Genomic DNA, 14276 nt, shown 5'->3' with positions numbered 1-14276 from the left:
TAGGTATGGTTTAGGCCAAGACTTTTGGGGATTGTGAGATAAAAATGAATATTAAGAACATCAAAAATTATTTCAAATCCTTGAATTCACTTATTCAAGTCAGGTTTATAGAATCTGGGATCTAAGATAAACAATTATTGTCTAATTTTTATAATCTGCTTTTATATGATTTATACAAGTTCAAGGAAATTTGATAAAACACATCAGCTGCCAGTAAATATACATATGTGAGTAGGTTGGCGTGCACATGTGCAGTTTACATTTCCTCTAATGAGGGAATATACACTCACTTTCCTTTTCTGTGTTTTTTTCTAAATAGCAATTCATCTTAAATAATACATCATTTTTAAAGTCTAAAATGCCAATACTTGCAAATACATTTGTTGTTAACATAGTATAGTGAATATAGGAAGAAGCAACATTACTGTACACTATTCAGGATTCAGCTTTTTTCTTAGGTAGAAAAATGCTTTGAACACTCTGGGGAAATAGGATTAATTCATAGAAGAATATTTCAGGGATTTTTTTTTCCTTTTTTTTTTTGCATTTTTCAAGGATATACATTCGTACTGATTTTTGCTTCCAAATATATTTTAAGGCTGTTTGGTAAATATATACCAGATATGAGGCTGAATTTACAGGGTTTCTTCTTATAGGGAATTCTTAAACTACTCAGGTTTAAAAAAGTAAAACTTTGAAGCTAAACATGCTTTAATATCAACTGTGCTCCCTGTGAACCCCATGCTTGTGGAATGTAGAATATGAGGAAAAGGAAAACTGCCTTCTTAAAGAATGCCCCAACTTTGTAACTACCTCACTGAATGCTCGGGCTGCAGAGTGAGCTGGGAACATTTTAAAGTGCGACTCAGGGTGGGAAAACAAAGTGCTGCAGGATAACTGAAAAGCTGTTCTGCCTATGGCTAAATACATGGTATTCCTTAAAGCAGGCAAACGGAAGACATGGTAGTTTGGTGGAAATATCTGTCTTAAATGGCAATCCTGCTTTTACCATGAGTAAAAGTGAAAACTCTGAAACCGAGATCAAATTGATAAATTTGATAAGTTTTTCTTTTGAAGATGTGTCTGAATAGCTAATCTAACTTTCCAGAAGTGGTGTTGAGATCATGACTACTGCATCGAAATTTAATGGTAAAAACGTAAAGCCTTCCAATTAAAAGAGTTCTTATTTTTCTCTGGTGCCAATCAGAGCCATAAATCTAGTTAGTTTTCTAAATTCCACAGCTGGAAATCACAATAACTTTTTTTTTTTCATATCCAGAAGCAATAAATATATTCTTGGCTTTAGCAATGCTGCATAGGACAAAAGAATTGTGGAAAAATACAAATGTAAACTACATTTCATCTTTACCATTAAAACTGAAATATACTTACCACTTACATTCATATTTCTTAAACTTTTTACATCACAACTTTCATTTTAAACAAGCAAACTTTTTTTGTGTGTTTTTTAAAATTTTTAAAGGGTACCCTGAAAAATCAACTGATAGAGCTGTTTGAGAACATATATATATACACACATACATACATACATATATATATGTATGTATATAATCACATGTATCATAAATTATTAACTTAAAAAATGTATGTAATTGTTTGTTATAAAGGAATAAAAAATACAATGATTATTTCATAGAATTAAGAACATTTTTTCTCCCTTTATACTCCTCTGCTATAGAAGAGCTAGCCTTTTTTAAGCCTCTAATTTCTTTTCACCCATCACTCCCTTGTATGAGAATTCATCTTATATTTTGAATGTGTTGATTCTGTGCTAGACATTTTTAATGAGTTCAGACTTATTATCTCCTGGGTTTTAGAGAACCATAAAGTAGGGAATTTTGGTGGCTGGAAAGATCACATTTCATCACTACAAACTTCACATAACAAACCTAATGTTTCTGTTAATGACAAAGAGAACTAGAATATTAGACATGTAGGCAAATGAATCAACTGGATTTAGGGAAAATTAACTGGAGTTTAAAGGGAGAAATAGTTTCGTTCCTTTCCTGCACTTCAAGTTGTAGCACCTTCCGGGTTATCTAATGCCTCTAGTGAATGGTGAGATGCACCCATTTATAGTTATTTGTTATTCTTATCTCTAATTTTCACACAATTTATAAAAATATAAATAACAAAATTTAAGTTGGGTTCCATCTCAAGAGGTGTTTCTTGTTGTCCTCTGAGAACAAGGTGGATAAGTTAGGTCTTACCAAGCCTATCCAACATAGCTGATTTTAAGTCAGACCATCAATTAAAATAAAAAAAAAAGAAAGAAAGAAAAGAGAAGTCATTCTTGCAATGAGTTCAGCAAACTCTGAGGAAATCAAAAGCATTCCACTGTGTTTATGGCACAAAGAACACAACAGCAAGGGTGTAGTCAGTGGAGAAAATGAGACAAAAATTACCAGGTAGGTGACAAACTGTACAAGCATCTTGTTAAAAAGGAAAAAAAGGTAAAAGTTGCAGCATTCTGTCTTTAAAGTCGGGTCTGGGCCTCAGGGATATAGATCTCAATGCTGTCAGCACGCTCGGTTGCAGAATTCTGTCGAAAGGACGCTGCTCTCTTAGCAGCCATGAGGCGTCTGCGAGCTTCTTGACGTTGTCTGTCGGGCAGGTCAAGGGATTTTTCTCTTGTAATAGGAAATTTCCCTTTTGGGGGCTTCTTTGGTATTGGAGGGGGGACCTTTCTTTCTTCCTGAAAAATATCAAAAGTCAAAATTGATAAATAGTGGTGATGGTTGCACACATTGTGAATACAATTAATGTTTCTCACACACAAGTCAAAATTGATGGATAGAAGGAAGAGATTAACAAATTATTTTTATTTGTTGTTAGATTAATTCTTAACCCTTATTCCTACATTTTTCAAAGTATCACTCATCTCTTAGCATTAAATACCCATGATGCCAATCTCTTGAGGTCATTAGGAAGATGCCATTTGACATTTCTATGATATGCTGTGGTTATTCCACAAACTCCAGAATGTCAGTTACATACATGAAAACCATATTATGTGAGTATACCAGGTAACCATTGGCCAAATTCTCTATTATAGTCCTAAAATCTCCTGACGTTAACAACATAGACGCAAATGCACCACAATGCACTGCTGTGGAGTTGGATCCGACTCACAACATGTATAATGATTTTTCACTTGCTTGGTAAAAAGATGATGCAAATAATTATTTTTGATTGCTAGCTAATGTTCTGAAATAAATCACACCAAAATATGTGTATGCCTTTTTTAGAAATATAAATTTTACAATTCTGCAACAAGTGCAATATACAATGCTTACAAGGTTCTGGTGAAAGGTCTGTGTCCAAACTGTGCTGTATTATTTAATGCCATTTTGAAATAAGTAAGTTGGATCTACTGACTGATTCTGTATCAGCATGGAATTACCACTGGAGCCCCTCCTTGTCAATGAGTTCCTTCCCATGAGAGGTTACAAAAGAGGCCAGAACCCCTTTCCTCTTCTAAATAGATATTTAAAACCAAACCAAACTCACTGCCATTGAGTCGACAGCGACTCAGAGTGATCCCTCCTTGGGTTTCTGAGGCAGTATCTTTACAGAAGTAGACTGCCCAGTTAGTTGTTGGGAAACAGTACCTCTCTGTTTTTCTCCCTTTACCCTCCACAAAAAATGCAAAGGGGGCCAGATTTGCTTGGACATTGTGGGGAAAAGAAGCAGTTGTGCAAGAAAAGGGTGAAAAAACGTGGTGACCTCTTATTCCCAAGACTGCTGTTTTAGGCAGAAAATAAATCAACATAAGGAAAACCAAAGAATCAACTACAGGTTGTCCTGGACTTACGACATATTTGAGTTACAACCAACTGCATTCACAACCATCTTTTTCTTTTTTTTCCTTTTTTGGGCTTTTATAACATGCACAAAACTGAAAAACCAGGATTCACCTATGTTGAAGCTTTAAGTTTAGATGTAATGTTTTCATTCCACAAAGACAATAAAGATCAGATTTATAAAGATATTGATAATAAAACGCAATAATAATGAAAACAAAACAAAAGAAGTATTTGACTTAATGTCAGAAAGGAATTACAACAGGGTCATCAGAAGGTAACCCCATTGAAAGTTGGAGACTACCTGTATATAGTTTAGGTAAAAGAGTTTCTATTAGCTGTCAATTACTGATGAATGAAAAGTGGATTACAGGCAGTCCCTGGATTACAAATGAGATCCATTCCTAACTGTGTCTTTAAGCTTCAAGTAGAATTTGTAGATGAGTTGGAACAGGTTCATATGGTTCTTACTTAGGTTTACTTTAGTGCAAGAAAGAGCTGAATGAAGCCTTTTCAATGACTTAAAGGCTGCACATATAGCAAATGAAGGTGTTTATAATGAAGAATTTGTTGTGGGTAGGGGTTGGTTCAATTATTTCAAAGGAGGGCAAATTTACATAACAAACACTAAAGGGCAGGGACTGCCTATATTATGTTTATTTAGATTAATTTTATAAATTCTATTTTATCATTCAATTATGATAACATTTTCATCGTAATCATCACTTCTTATTTCCTTCACTTAAAAAAATCCCACAAAAGATTACTCGGACTTTTTCATGTACCATTTATAGCTTATGTACAACATATGCATTCTGTGTTTGCCTCTCTCCTTCATCTATAGTAAAAGAAAGGGAATTTGTCAGTTATCTACTTAAGCATCTAGCCGGGAAATCCCCATAGACAGTCAATGTACCTTTAGGGAGAAGAGTAGGTGATGAGATGACCTAAATTTGGGTTTCATTCTAATTGTCCAAATATGCATCTTCAGGTATATTTTAAACATCACTTCCCATAATAGGTTAATTTTCCTTATCATTTTATTTTAATGTATTATGTTTGTCTAGAGAAATCAGATTAGGATAGAATTTCTCTAAAATGTGTTCAGAAGTCAATGTACTTCTTGCTAAATCAGACCTATACATTAGCTCTGGAAGAAGTTAAGTCAAGAGGTTAAAATAAACAAACATTTTCAGCATAATTTATTGGGGCAAGATTGCCAGACCTATAGGAAGTTTACTTATCAAACAGTACAATAAGGTTTCAAAATGTCTTATCTCTGACTCCAACCTCAAAACTACAGAAGTTATTTGAGTAGGAGCTTTTCATTTGTAATCAGACTTAAAATTTTCCTATGAAAAATCATTGAAATACAATAGAAAACAATGGTTTGTTGAAAATAATTCAGAGGATAAGTCCCTATAAGAATTGATACTACAGTTACAAATTTATTTTTTGCCTTCTGTCTTTCTGAATTGTCTATGTACAAGAAATACAGCAAGAGAGAAACTGCTATTTTTATTTACTATACATGCCAGATGATTTCAGTTCCACCCCAATTTATAGATACAATATTTGTACATAAACACATATACACAGAATAAAGTTTGATCCTGTATTGGTAACCAAAGGCAGGGAAATATAATTTCGTATTGGAAGCACACCATTTCTGCAATTAAATTAGGTACTAGGATGCCAGTGAATAGTAGTTTGTATAGAAAACATATTGTGCATGCATAATTACCTTTCTTTCAGGTGACTCTATAATCTTCCAGTCATTGAGCTTCAACTGGTGCAGTTCATCGAACTTCATGCTGACATCCTCAATGGAGAGCTGCAACATGTCCCAGTACCCTGCGAGATCCTGAGAAGTAGGCCTTGGCATGGCACTGGGATCCTAAAACACACATTCAGGATTTAGCAACATGAAAATCTCTCATGACAGAGTGTTTGGGAGAGGCTGTTCTTTCCCACGTATATGCCTTTCAGCAGTACTGGGAACAAATATGACTACTTCAAATATTGATGCAGATATTTTCCCCATGAAGATTCAATAAGCATTTACTGTAGTACAAGTATTTGCTGATAGTTTAAAAATATATAGTACATTTGTTAGCTGTTTCATTTGGAAAATATTTTTTTAGAACCTATGAGTGCTGGCAAATATTAGAGTTTTTAAATACTTGACAGTAAAAGTAAGACAGTCTCTATCTTCTTGGTTATCTTTTGGATTATTCAGAAGATAGGTTCCTGGGGCAGGAATTTCCATGGGTTTGTAATGGTCTTAAAATAACCAAAGCTATTGTCATCCAAGACAGTAAGGTCCCTATGAGTCTGAGATGACTCAACGGCACATAACAACAACAACAATTGTCGTTGAATTGATTCTGATTCATGGTGACCCCATGTATTACAGAGTAGAACTGTGCTTTGTGGAGTTTTCACTGATTATGCTCTTTTCAGATGCATATATCATAAAGCCTTTTTTCCTCCTTGCCACTAGATGGGTTCAAACTACCAGCCTTTAGGTTAGTAACTCGAACTCATTGCCATCGAGTCGGATCCGACTCATAGAGAGCCCTCCTTGGGTTGCCGAGGCAGTATCACTACGGAAGTAGGATTGCCCAACCTTCCTTCCGAGGAGTGGCTGGTGGTAGCATTTGAGTTTGCAAATCCTAGATTAAGCATACAGACATTTGTGTGTGTGGTTCCCTTAATTCACTGGGACCCTATTTCAGATTGGTACCTCTTAACAATCAGAGAAATTTCTGGTGAGTAAGTACTTACCTGAATTTGCTTGAAACGTGCAATTTTTGTTTTAATAAATAATTCACATTAAGGATAACATGAACTTGTATGTGGTTTAGTTTAAAATTTCTTTAATCTGGTTCGCCATTCATATCAAAATTCACTTTTTTCTGAAGACTATGTATTACTTTTGAAAAAGAATTATGCACTTACTGCATGTCCAGCACTACGCATTGGTGCTGAATGACTGAAGAAGCAGAAGTAGCGTGATTGGGGTGGGAGGGAGTCATAAAGAACAAGACTATAGAGAGATTACAAGCTCATTCTGCCATATAAAACCGATGGCAACCTACATTAACAGTGGAAGTGAGAGGATAAAAATTGTTGCCTAACATAGTTCTAACTTCCGCAAAATTTCTTCTATTTTCTCATCCAAAGTGAATGCCTGAGAACTGCAATTACAGAAAGCTGTTCCCTGTGAAGTTTTTTCTCCTTTTGTGCCACAAGAGGGCAACCTCTTGCTGTTCAAACATTTACAAGGCACAGTGTCTCACAATACTGTAAATGTTTTCTTTAATGAGGTGCATGTTGAAAGTTGGAGCAGTTCTAACCCAGAGTGAAGACAGACAACTGGGCTTTGAGTGTTTTTCATGTAGTTGTAGCCAGTCTGAAATCAGCCTTTGATGGTGAACAAAAACAAAACAAAACATCTTGCAATTTAGGGCCGCGTTCTCCATTGATGACAGAACAAGAAGTATAATGAGTTTAAGCTGTCAAAGGAAAGGGTTATGTTGAGCATAGGAAGAATTTTCTCACATCAAAAGAAATATTGTTAAATACTAATTTGAGTTTCTAAGAGTGGTTTCAGGAGCTCTGGTGGTGTAGTGCCTAAGGCATTTGACGGCTAACCAGAAGTCTGGCAGTTTAAACCCACCAGCCACTCCTTGGAGGGAAGGTTGGGCAACCTACTTCCGTAGTGATACAGCCTCAGAAACCCAAGAAGGGGTCGCTAAGAGTCGGATCCAACTTGAGGGCAGTGGGTTTTTAAGGACGGTTTTATATTTCTTTCTTCAGGAAGACTTCACAAACACAACTAACTTATTCTTTTTTTTTTTTTTTTGGTTCGTTTAGGCATGCCTAAACATGTGAAAAGGAAGCAAAGGCTTCTCCTTTCCTCTTCCGTCAAAGATTTGATCATTTTGCTTCTGGTTCAGCATCTGTCATCCACGCACACATCGATTGCAGGAGAGTAGATATTTGTCTTCACTTGTCTTTCTGCTAGTCTGACAAAACAGTTTTGTTTGGATTCATCTCAAAGTAGAGGATTTGGCTGTACTGATATAATTAGCATTCTTTTTTTTTTCTTTGTAATTGAGGAGGTGGTTATATGTATATCTACTTGAAAATCAGATACACTTATATGTATAAATGCTTTTAAAAAATATGAATGGTTGTGCCAGGCCATTCCTTCTCTGCCAGCAAAGTAATACATAATAAATTGCAGTCATTTACCATACATATATATCCTTGGCTCTAATATCTGGATTCAATTTGATATGATATGTTCTGTTGCAAAGTATTTCTCTGCGTGCCAGTGGTTACTGAGAAGTGTGCAGAAACCAGTGCTTGCATGTACAGATTATCTGCATATCTTGTTGAAGTACAGATTTCAGCTTCAGGAGGTCTGAAGCATTTCTAGCAAACTTTCAGTTGATCTCTAGGCTGCTAGTCTGTGTTTAATAATAAAGTATCAAGCTGTAAGTTTCAGGGGCAGTCTTTTCGATATTATCTGCATACTTCTTGTGTAACAAATAACCTATATATTCTTACCTTGAGGAACATCTACTATGTTCCACTGCCATCAAGTCAAAGCCTATTCATAGTGACCCTTTAGGACAGAGTACAACTGCACCATAGGGTTTCCAAGGCTGTGAAGCTTCATAGAAGCAGATTGACTTATCTTTCTCCTGCAGAGTGGCTGGGTGGGTTTGAAACGCCAACCTTTTGGTTAGCAGCCAAATGTTTTAACCACTGTGCTACCAGAGCTCATTCTAAATGTCTGGCTGGGATTTTGACTTATTTTCTATATTCCTTTGACTTAAAACTTAACCAACCCATTGCTATTGGGTTGATTCCAACTCATGGTGACCCCATGTATGCCCGAATAAAAGTGTGCTACATAGGGTTTTCAATGGCTGATTTTTTTCAGAAATAGGTCATCTGGACTTTCTTCTGAGTGAACTTGAACCTCAAACTGTTCACTTAGTAGCCAAATGTATAACTGTTTGCATGACTCATGTACTCCACTTAAAACTAAGTACCTACTTAAAACTTGGTATCTACTTAGAACTTCCCACAACCATGAATGCTAATTTAAATTATGGGCAATTTGGCTATGATGATCAAGACATCTGCTTATGGTTTCAGCGTTCTCTCCTGCCAGCCATGTCTAAGATAGTCCCCTTGTCCCCTCACTGCCACAGCTCCCCAACAAATGCTTCATATATATATTTTTTAATTTTAATGTTATATAGAAGCAAGAAAAAGTAAGTAGCTAAGTTGGATATCTCAAAACTCAAAATAATTTGTTTTAAAGTTAACAGTAAAATGCAATATGACATCTATAAAAAGCATCAATAATACTAGAATAGATAATTTTATTTCTAATATTAGCTGCTCATCAGAGGGGAAATGAACATTTTATAGGCTTGAATAATGTATCTTTACTTATATGTATCATGCTTTAGATTATGAGTTTATAAAGATAGTAACTACCTGTTTTTACCAGACTGTATATAATATAATACCCAGTCACTCCTTGGAAGGAAGATGGGGGCAATCTACTTACATAGTGATACTGCCTTGGAAACCCAAGGAGGGATCGCTATGAGTCAGGTCCGACTCGACGGCACATAGCAACAACAACAACATAATATAATTCAAAGCTCCTTAGTAGCCTAAATCAATTCCTTTAAAAATAATACTTAAACAGATAGTATGGAGGAGGCAAGAACATTAATAGTAAACATGATAACTGAATGTTTATGCAGCTATATATTTCTTTCAAGGAACTCAAAACCTTCTTTAAATGTTGATTATAACATTATTTCATAGAGATGTTCTTGGTTACTCTTCACATTTCATGATGAACTTTAATGGGGTCAATTGGAAAATATTAAGAGAAAATGTACTTTTTAATGATCTTAATTAAAAACTGAACGGGCAACTCGGATGTGTTTTGTATTTTCTTTGCTGTGTATATTCTATATAGGCACATGTCTCCTTGAAAGGTAATAAAAAATACAAACCCAAATCAGTGAGCATCATTGCTATGGGGGCCCTGTTATTAGTTGCGATTGAGTCAATTTCAACTCATGGTGACCCGATGTGATCAGAGCAGAACTGCTCCATCAAGTTTTCAAGGCTGTGATCTTTCCAAAGCAGATCACCATGCCTTATATTCTAAGGCACTTCTAGGTGTGCTTGAACCTCCAATCTTTTGGCTAGTAGTTGAGCACTTAACCATCTGTGCCACACAGTGATTTCTCATAAGAGGCCTATTGTTGTTAGGTGTGGTCGATTAGGCTCCAACTCCTAGTGACCCTATGTACAACAGATTGATACACTGCCTGGTCCAGCATGTTTTCTGAAAACATGAGGCCTAGAAAACCAAACCAAACCAAACTCACTGTCATTGAGTTGATTCTGACTCATAATGACCCCTCATTGGGTTTCTAAGTCTGTAAATCTTTACAAAAGCAGACTGCCTCATCTTTCTTCTACAGAGTGGCTGGTGGGTGGACATTGACATTTTGATTAATAACCAACATGCCTTAAGCAATATATGACAAGAAGCCTAGAAGAGGTCTACTTTGCATTTTACTGAAAATGTTTGATTTGAAAAAATAATCAATATATGGATTATAAAATAACCTACAAAACAATTTGAATATTATTTGGTTATTTCTCTAAATGAAATTGAGAGAAGAGTTTCTTTAGTCAAATATGAGAACTGGATGTATGTATATTGGGTTTTTCTTTACCTTTGATTGCCAGATTAGAACCAAGCTTACAGTTTATTTATTTCACTCTTGGATATAAAATTTAATATCTAAATACTTTCTAAAATCGCTTTCAATATAGTTGTTTATGTTTTTAATTTGAAGCCACCTGAGATCATTTTCTTGATTTGTGACATTAACCATAATGGTGAATTACTTTCCATCCTGTTTTCTAAAAGTCTCTGGTACAAATGCTAGTTGCAGAGGTACACTCTCACACCACACCACTGGAAATTTCTGTCTTCCTGTCTGGTTCCTGCCCATCTGCTCACTGACATGGTAACCCTTCTGGTAGCCTCTCTGCCTTGATTGCACTTATAAACTTGGACCTTGTAACTCTTTCATCCCCAAACCAGAAAGTCTCCTTTATAGTAAATTGGCTCAATATTCTGCAAATGTATTGGAACTCTTTAACCAGTAATGAAAATGAAATAGTTAGATTATATAGAATGGTCATTTATCATCTTGGTTATAAGCAACTGAGGTTATCTGAAGATGCACTTACCATATTCTGCTGGCAAAGCCAATAAAACTGCTGGAATTTCTGGGACATAAGAAGCTGGGCACTCCCAACAGCACTCCTGATTTTACCAAGAACTGAAAAAATGAAAAAATAAGGTTTAAAACTCTGTCACGTAGAAAACAAAGCAAGAACATCATACAAAGGGAATACATTACAAAGAGGATAGCTTTACTGGTAATTAAAACTTTGCATTTATTGTGAGGAATACATTTTACTGACTGAAGTTTTCTTCAATTGGCTCCATTCTAAACTCATTGGAGCCATTTAAAGAGGATGAAATATCACAATGAATTGGAATCTCCTCAATGGCAGTGAGTTTGTTTGGTTTTTTAAATATCAATTATAAGAATATTATTCGTGGGTATTGGTAAAATTTAGTTTAGAAATATGGTATGTATTACAGGAGGTTTTCCTAATTTTGACCATCATGAGCATTTTAGTACTGATATTAAGATGAACTAGAAGAAAGTATTTGTGAATAAAAAAATTAAATGCTTCTTATTTTTTGTTAATTTCATAAAATTTTAGCTAACTCTTTAAAGATATTATTGCATTAAGTAATATGTTCCTATTAATTGATTTCTAAGTGATTTTGAGAATTGTGTGGATGGAGATCTGCCAAAGTACTGTTTCCAAAATACTGACTCTGCTTAAAGTAGACTAATTAGTAGGCATAAAGGCAGGGAAAGGGGAGAGATGTGAAAGTGTGGAGGTAAAACACACTAATATCTGATATCTCACTTGATTGAATTAAAATATTTTGTGAACTGTGGGCAATTTTACCAAAGTAACTTCTGTGATATTATTTTATATATGAAGTGATTGAATCATGTAGAAAGAGTTCTTGCAATAAGTTAATGACACAACTGATAAGAGCATTCAGCTCTCACCTTTTCCAGCTTTGTGCTTTTCCAATACCAGGCACCCTCCTTGAAACTACTGACTCTTTGGGAGCGAACAAAAGAGCCACAAGTCACCACAATACACTGACATCATGTTAGACCCACTAATTGATTAGATATATTTGTAATGACAATGTTACATTTTTAAATAGGAGTTCTAGTGGCATAGTGCTTAAGGCATTTGACTGCTAACCAGAAGGCTGGCAGTTCAAACCCACCAACCACTCCTTTGAAGGAAGGCTGGGCAATCTACTTCTGTAGTGATACTGCCTTGAACCCAAGGAGGGGTTGCTATGAGTCGGATCCGACTTGATGGCAGTGAGCTTGGTGTTTTTTGGTTTTGTATGAGTAAGCACACCACTGGTTTAATGAAGTAGGAAGTCAGTTTAATCTGTAAGTTACTCTTAAATTGTATGATTTGATTTAAATAAAAAGTAAGTAATTTAGTTTTATGAATGGAAAGGAATTTAAAAATTAAAGAAAGGTAGATGTGACCACTCCTGGATTTAGACTGGGCTTATGAAAGACCATGGAGGAAATACAGGAAAGAAAACACACCTACTATACCCAAGTACCTCTGTACTTTCACATCCCTCTCCTTTCCCTGCCCAGTTAGTCCAGTTTAACTGGAGTCAGTATTTTGGAAACTGTAGCTTTGGCAGATCTCAACTCACACAATTCTCAATTATCACTTAGGAATCTACTGAAATAGAAATTTCTATCACTATATGCTTGTTTTTATCGTGTGCTATGGAGTTGATTCTGACTCACAGAGACCCTATAGGACAGAGTGGAAATGCCCCATAGGGTTTCCTAGTTTTTAGTCTCCATGGGAGTAGATCACCAGGTCTTTTCTCCTACTGAGCTGCTGGTGGGTTTGAACCACCAACCTTTAATTTAACAGTGCAGTGTAATTGCACCACTGGGATTCCTTCACCATTATATCCGAGGCCCATATATTTCTTTCAAGTTTTATTTGACTTAGCAACAATTCAAAAGTTATTCCATAGAGTTTATAAAGCACAATACATAGATTCCCTGTACTTGGGTATGTTTGGGGGGTTGGGTTGTGGTGGTAGTGGTGGTATGAGTCTAGGCCAGGTTTTAGGGAACCAAACTACAACAGGTTGCATATAATTAATAAGGGGGTTGCAAGGATGAGGGACAGTCAGGAACTTGGTACTGGAATAATCTGCTGATGAGCAAGGGCCTTGGAACTAATGTTCTAGGACCAAAAGAGCAGAGCCATAGAGGAGAATGCAGGAGCTCCTTGCACTAGGACTGTCCTCATCTCCTTCACTCTCAGCGCTATAAAGATGCAGGTAAACTAGGCAGGAATGGTGTTGCTGTGATGCTTGTAGCCTTTAAATTTTCATTACTGCTAAGGGTTTTTCCTGATAACTAGACATCTTTCTGTATTCTGTATTGATTAAAAGGAAGTATAAAAACATATAACTTTATATATTTTGACTAGTGAATGGGATAGTAACAAGCTAGTTGATATGAGATAATCCAAGATAATGATGCCAGCTGCAGAGTAGGTTTTTTTTTGTTTGTTTGTTTGTTTTAACCAGTTGCCAGGGAGTTGATTCTGACTCATGGCAACCCCACATGTGTCAGTGTAGAACCATACTCAGAAACCAAGCACAAATAACTGTTTGCACCACCCAAGGACTCCACGTGGGGTATAGCTGATACAAATATCTCATCATGTCTCAGTTTACACCAGGATCTCATTTTGCCTGGAAACTTTTAAAGGTGAATGTCATCTTTCCTTTGAGTCTGTTCATATAACACTGTCTACTTCAAATAGCCTGAAATTGATTATTTCCATGTGCTCAATTTCTTCCCTTTTTTTGGTTCATCCTCAAAGACTATTTGTAGAGCACAGATAATTGCCCTACACCAACTACTACAGAACTCAAAACACTGCTAGTTTACATTACTAGTTCAGCCCCTTTTCCTAGGCTTCCACTTGAAGAATGCCATGGCAAGGTTATTATGAAAAATAGTTAAGGAAAAGAGGAACATGTAGCCTGGGGATCTATTCCTCAAGAAAGTAGAAGAGAGAGCTCCAACACCATTAACATAATAAATAATTATGTGCTTCAAGATATAATGTTTATGTATTCTAGGTTTTATCTAGAAAAGTATAGGTAATTAAGCTCAAAGAAACCTGGAAGATATGCATAAGAATCACCTAGGGATATTGTTAAAC

The 14276-nt window shown here is 35.8% G+C and overlaps 1 protein-coding gene across 1 annotated transcript in view; it reads right to left on the bottom strand.

The window, feature by feature from the left end:
• Nucleotides 1–2497: 2497 nt before the first annotated feature.
• The window catches only part of DLGAP2 (DLG associated protein 2), a 353749-nt gene continuing 341970 nt past the window's right edge, over nucleotides 2498–14276 (bottom strand). Inside the window, exons 10-12 of the mRNA XM_007944427.2 lie at nucleotides 11139–11230; nucleotides 5569–5721; nucleotides 2498–2716 (exon numbers count right to left, since the gene is read on the bottom strand). Coding sequence (XP_007942618.1) covers nucleotides 2498–2716; nucleotides 5569–5721; nucleotides 11139–11230 — 464 coding nt within the window. The remainder of the gene's footprint in view (nucleotides 2717–5568; nucleotides 5722–11138; nucleotides 11231–14276) is intronic.

Source organism: Orycteropus afer, unplaced genomic scaffold, assembly GCF_000298275.1.
Source record: "Orycteropus afer afer isolate SDZICR_OR568_19922 unplaced genomic scaffold, OryAfe1.0 scaffold00125, whole genome shotgun sequence".
NCBI lineage: Eukaryota > Metazoa > Chordata > Mammalia > Tubulidentata > Orycteropodidae > Orycteropus > Orycteropus afer.
This window is presented reverse-complemented; position numbering and strand designations above follow the sequence as displayed.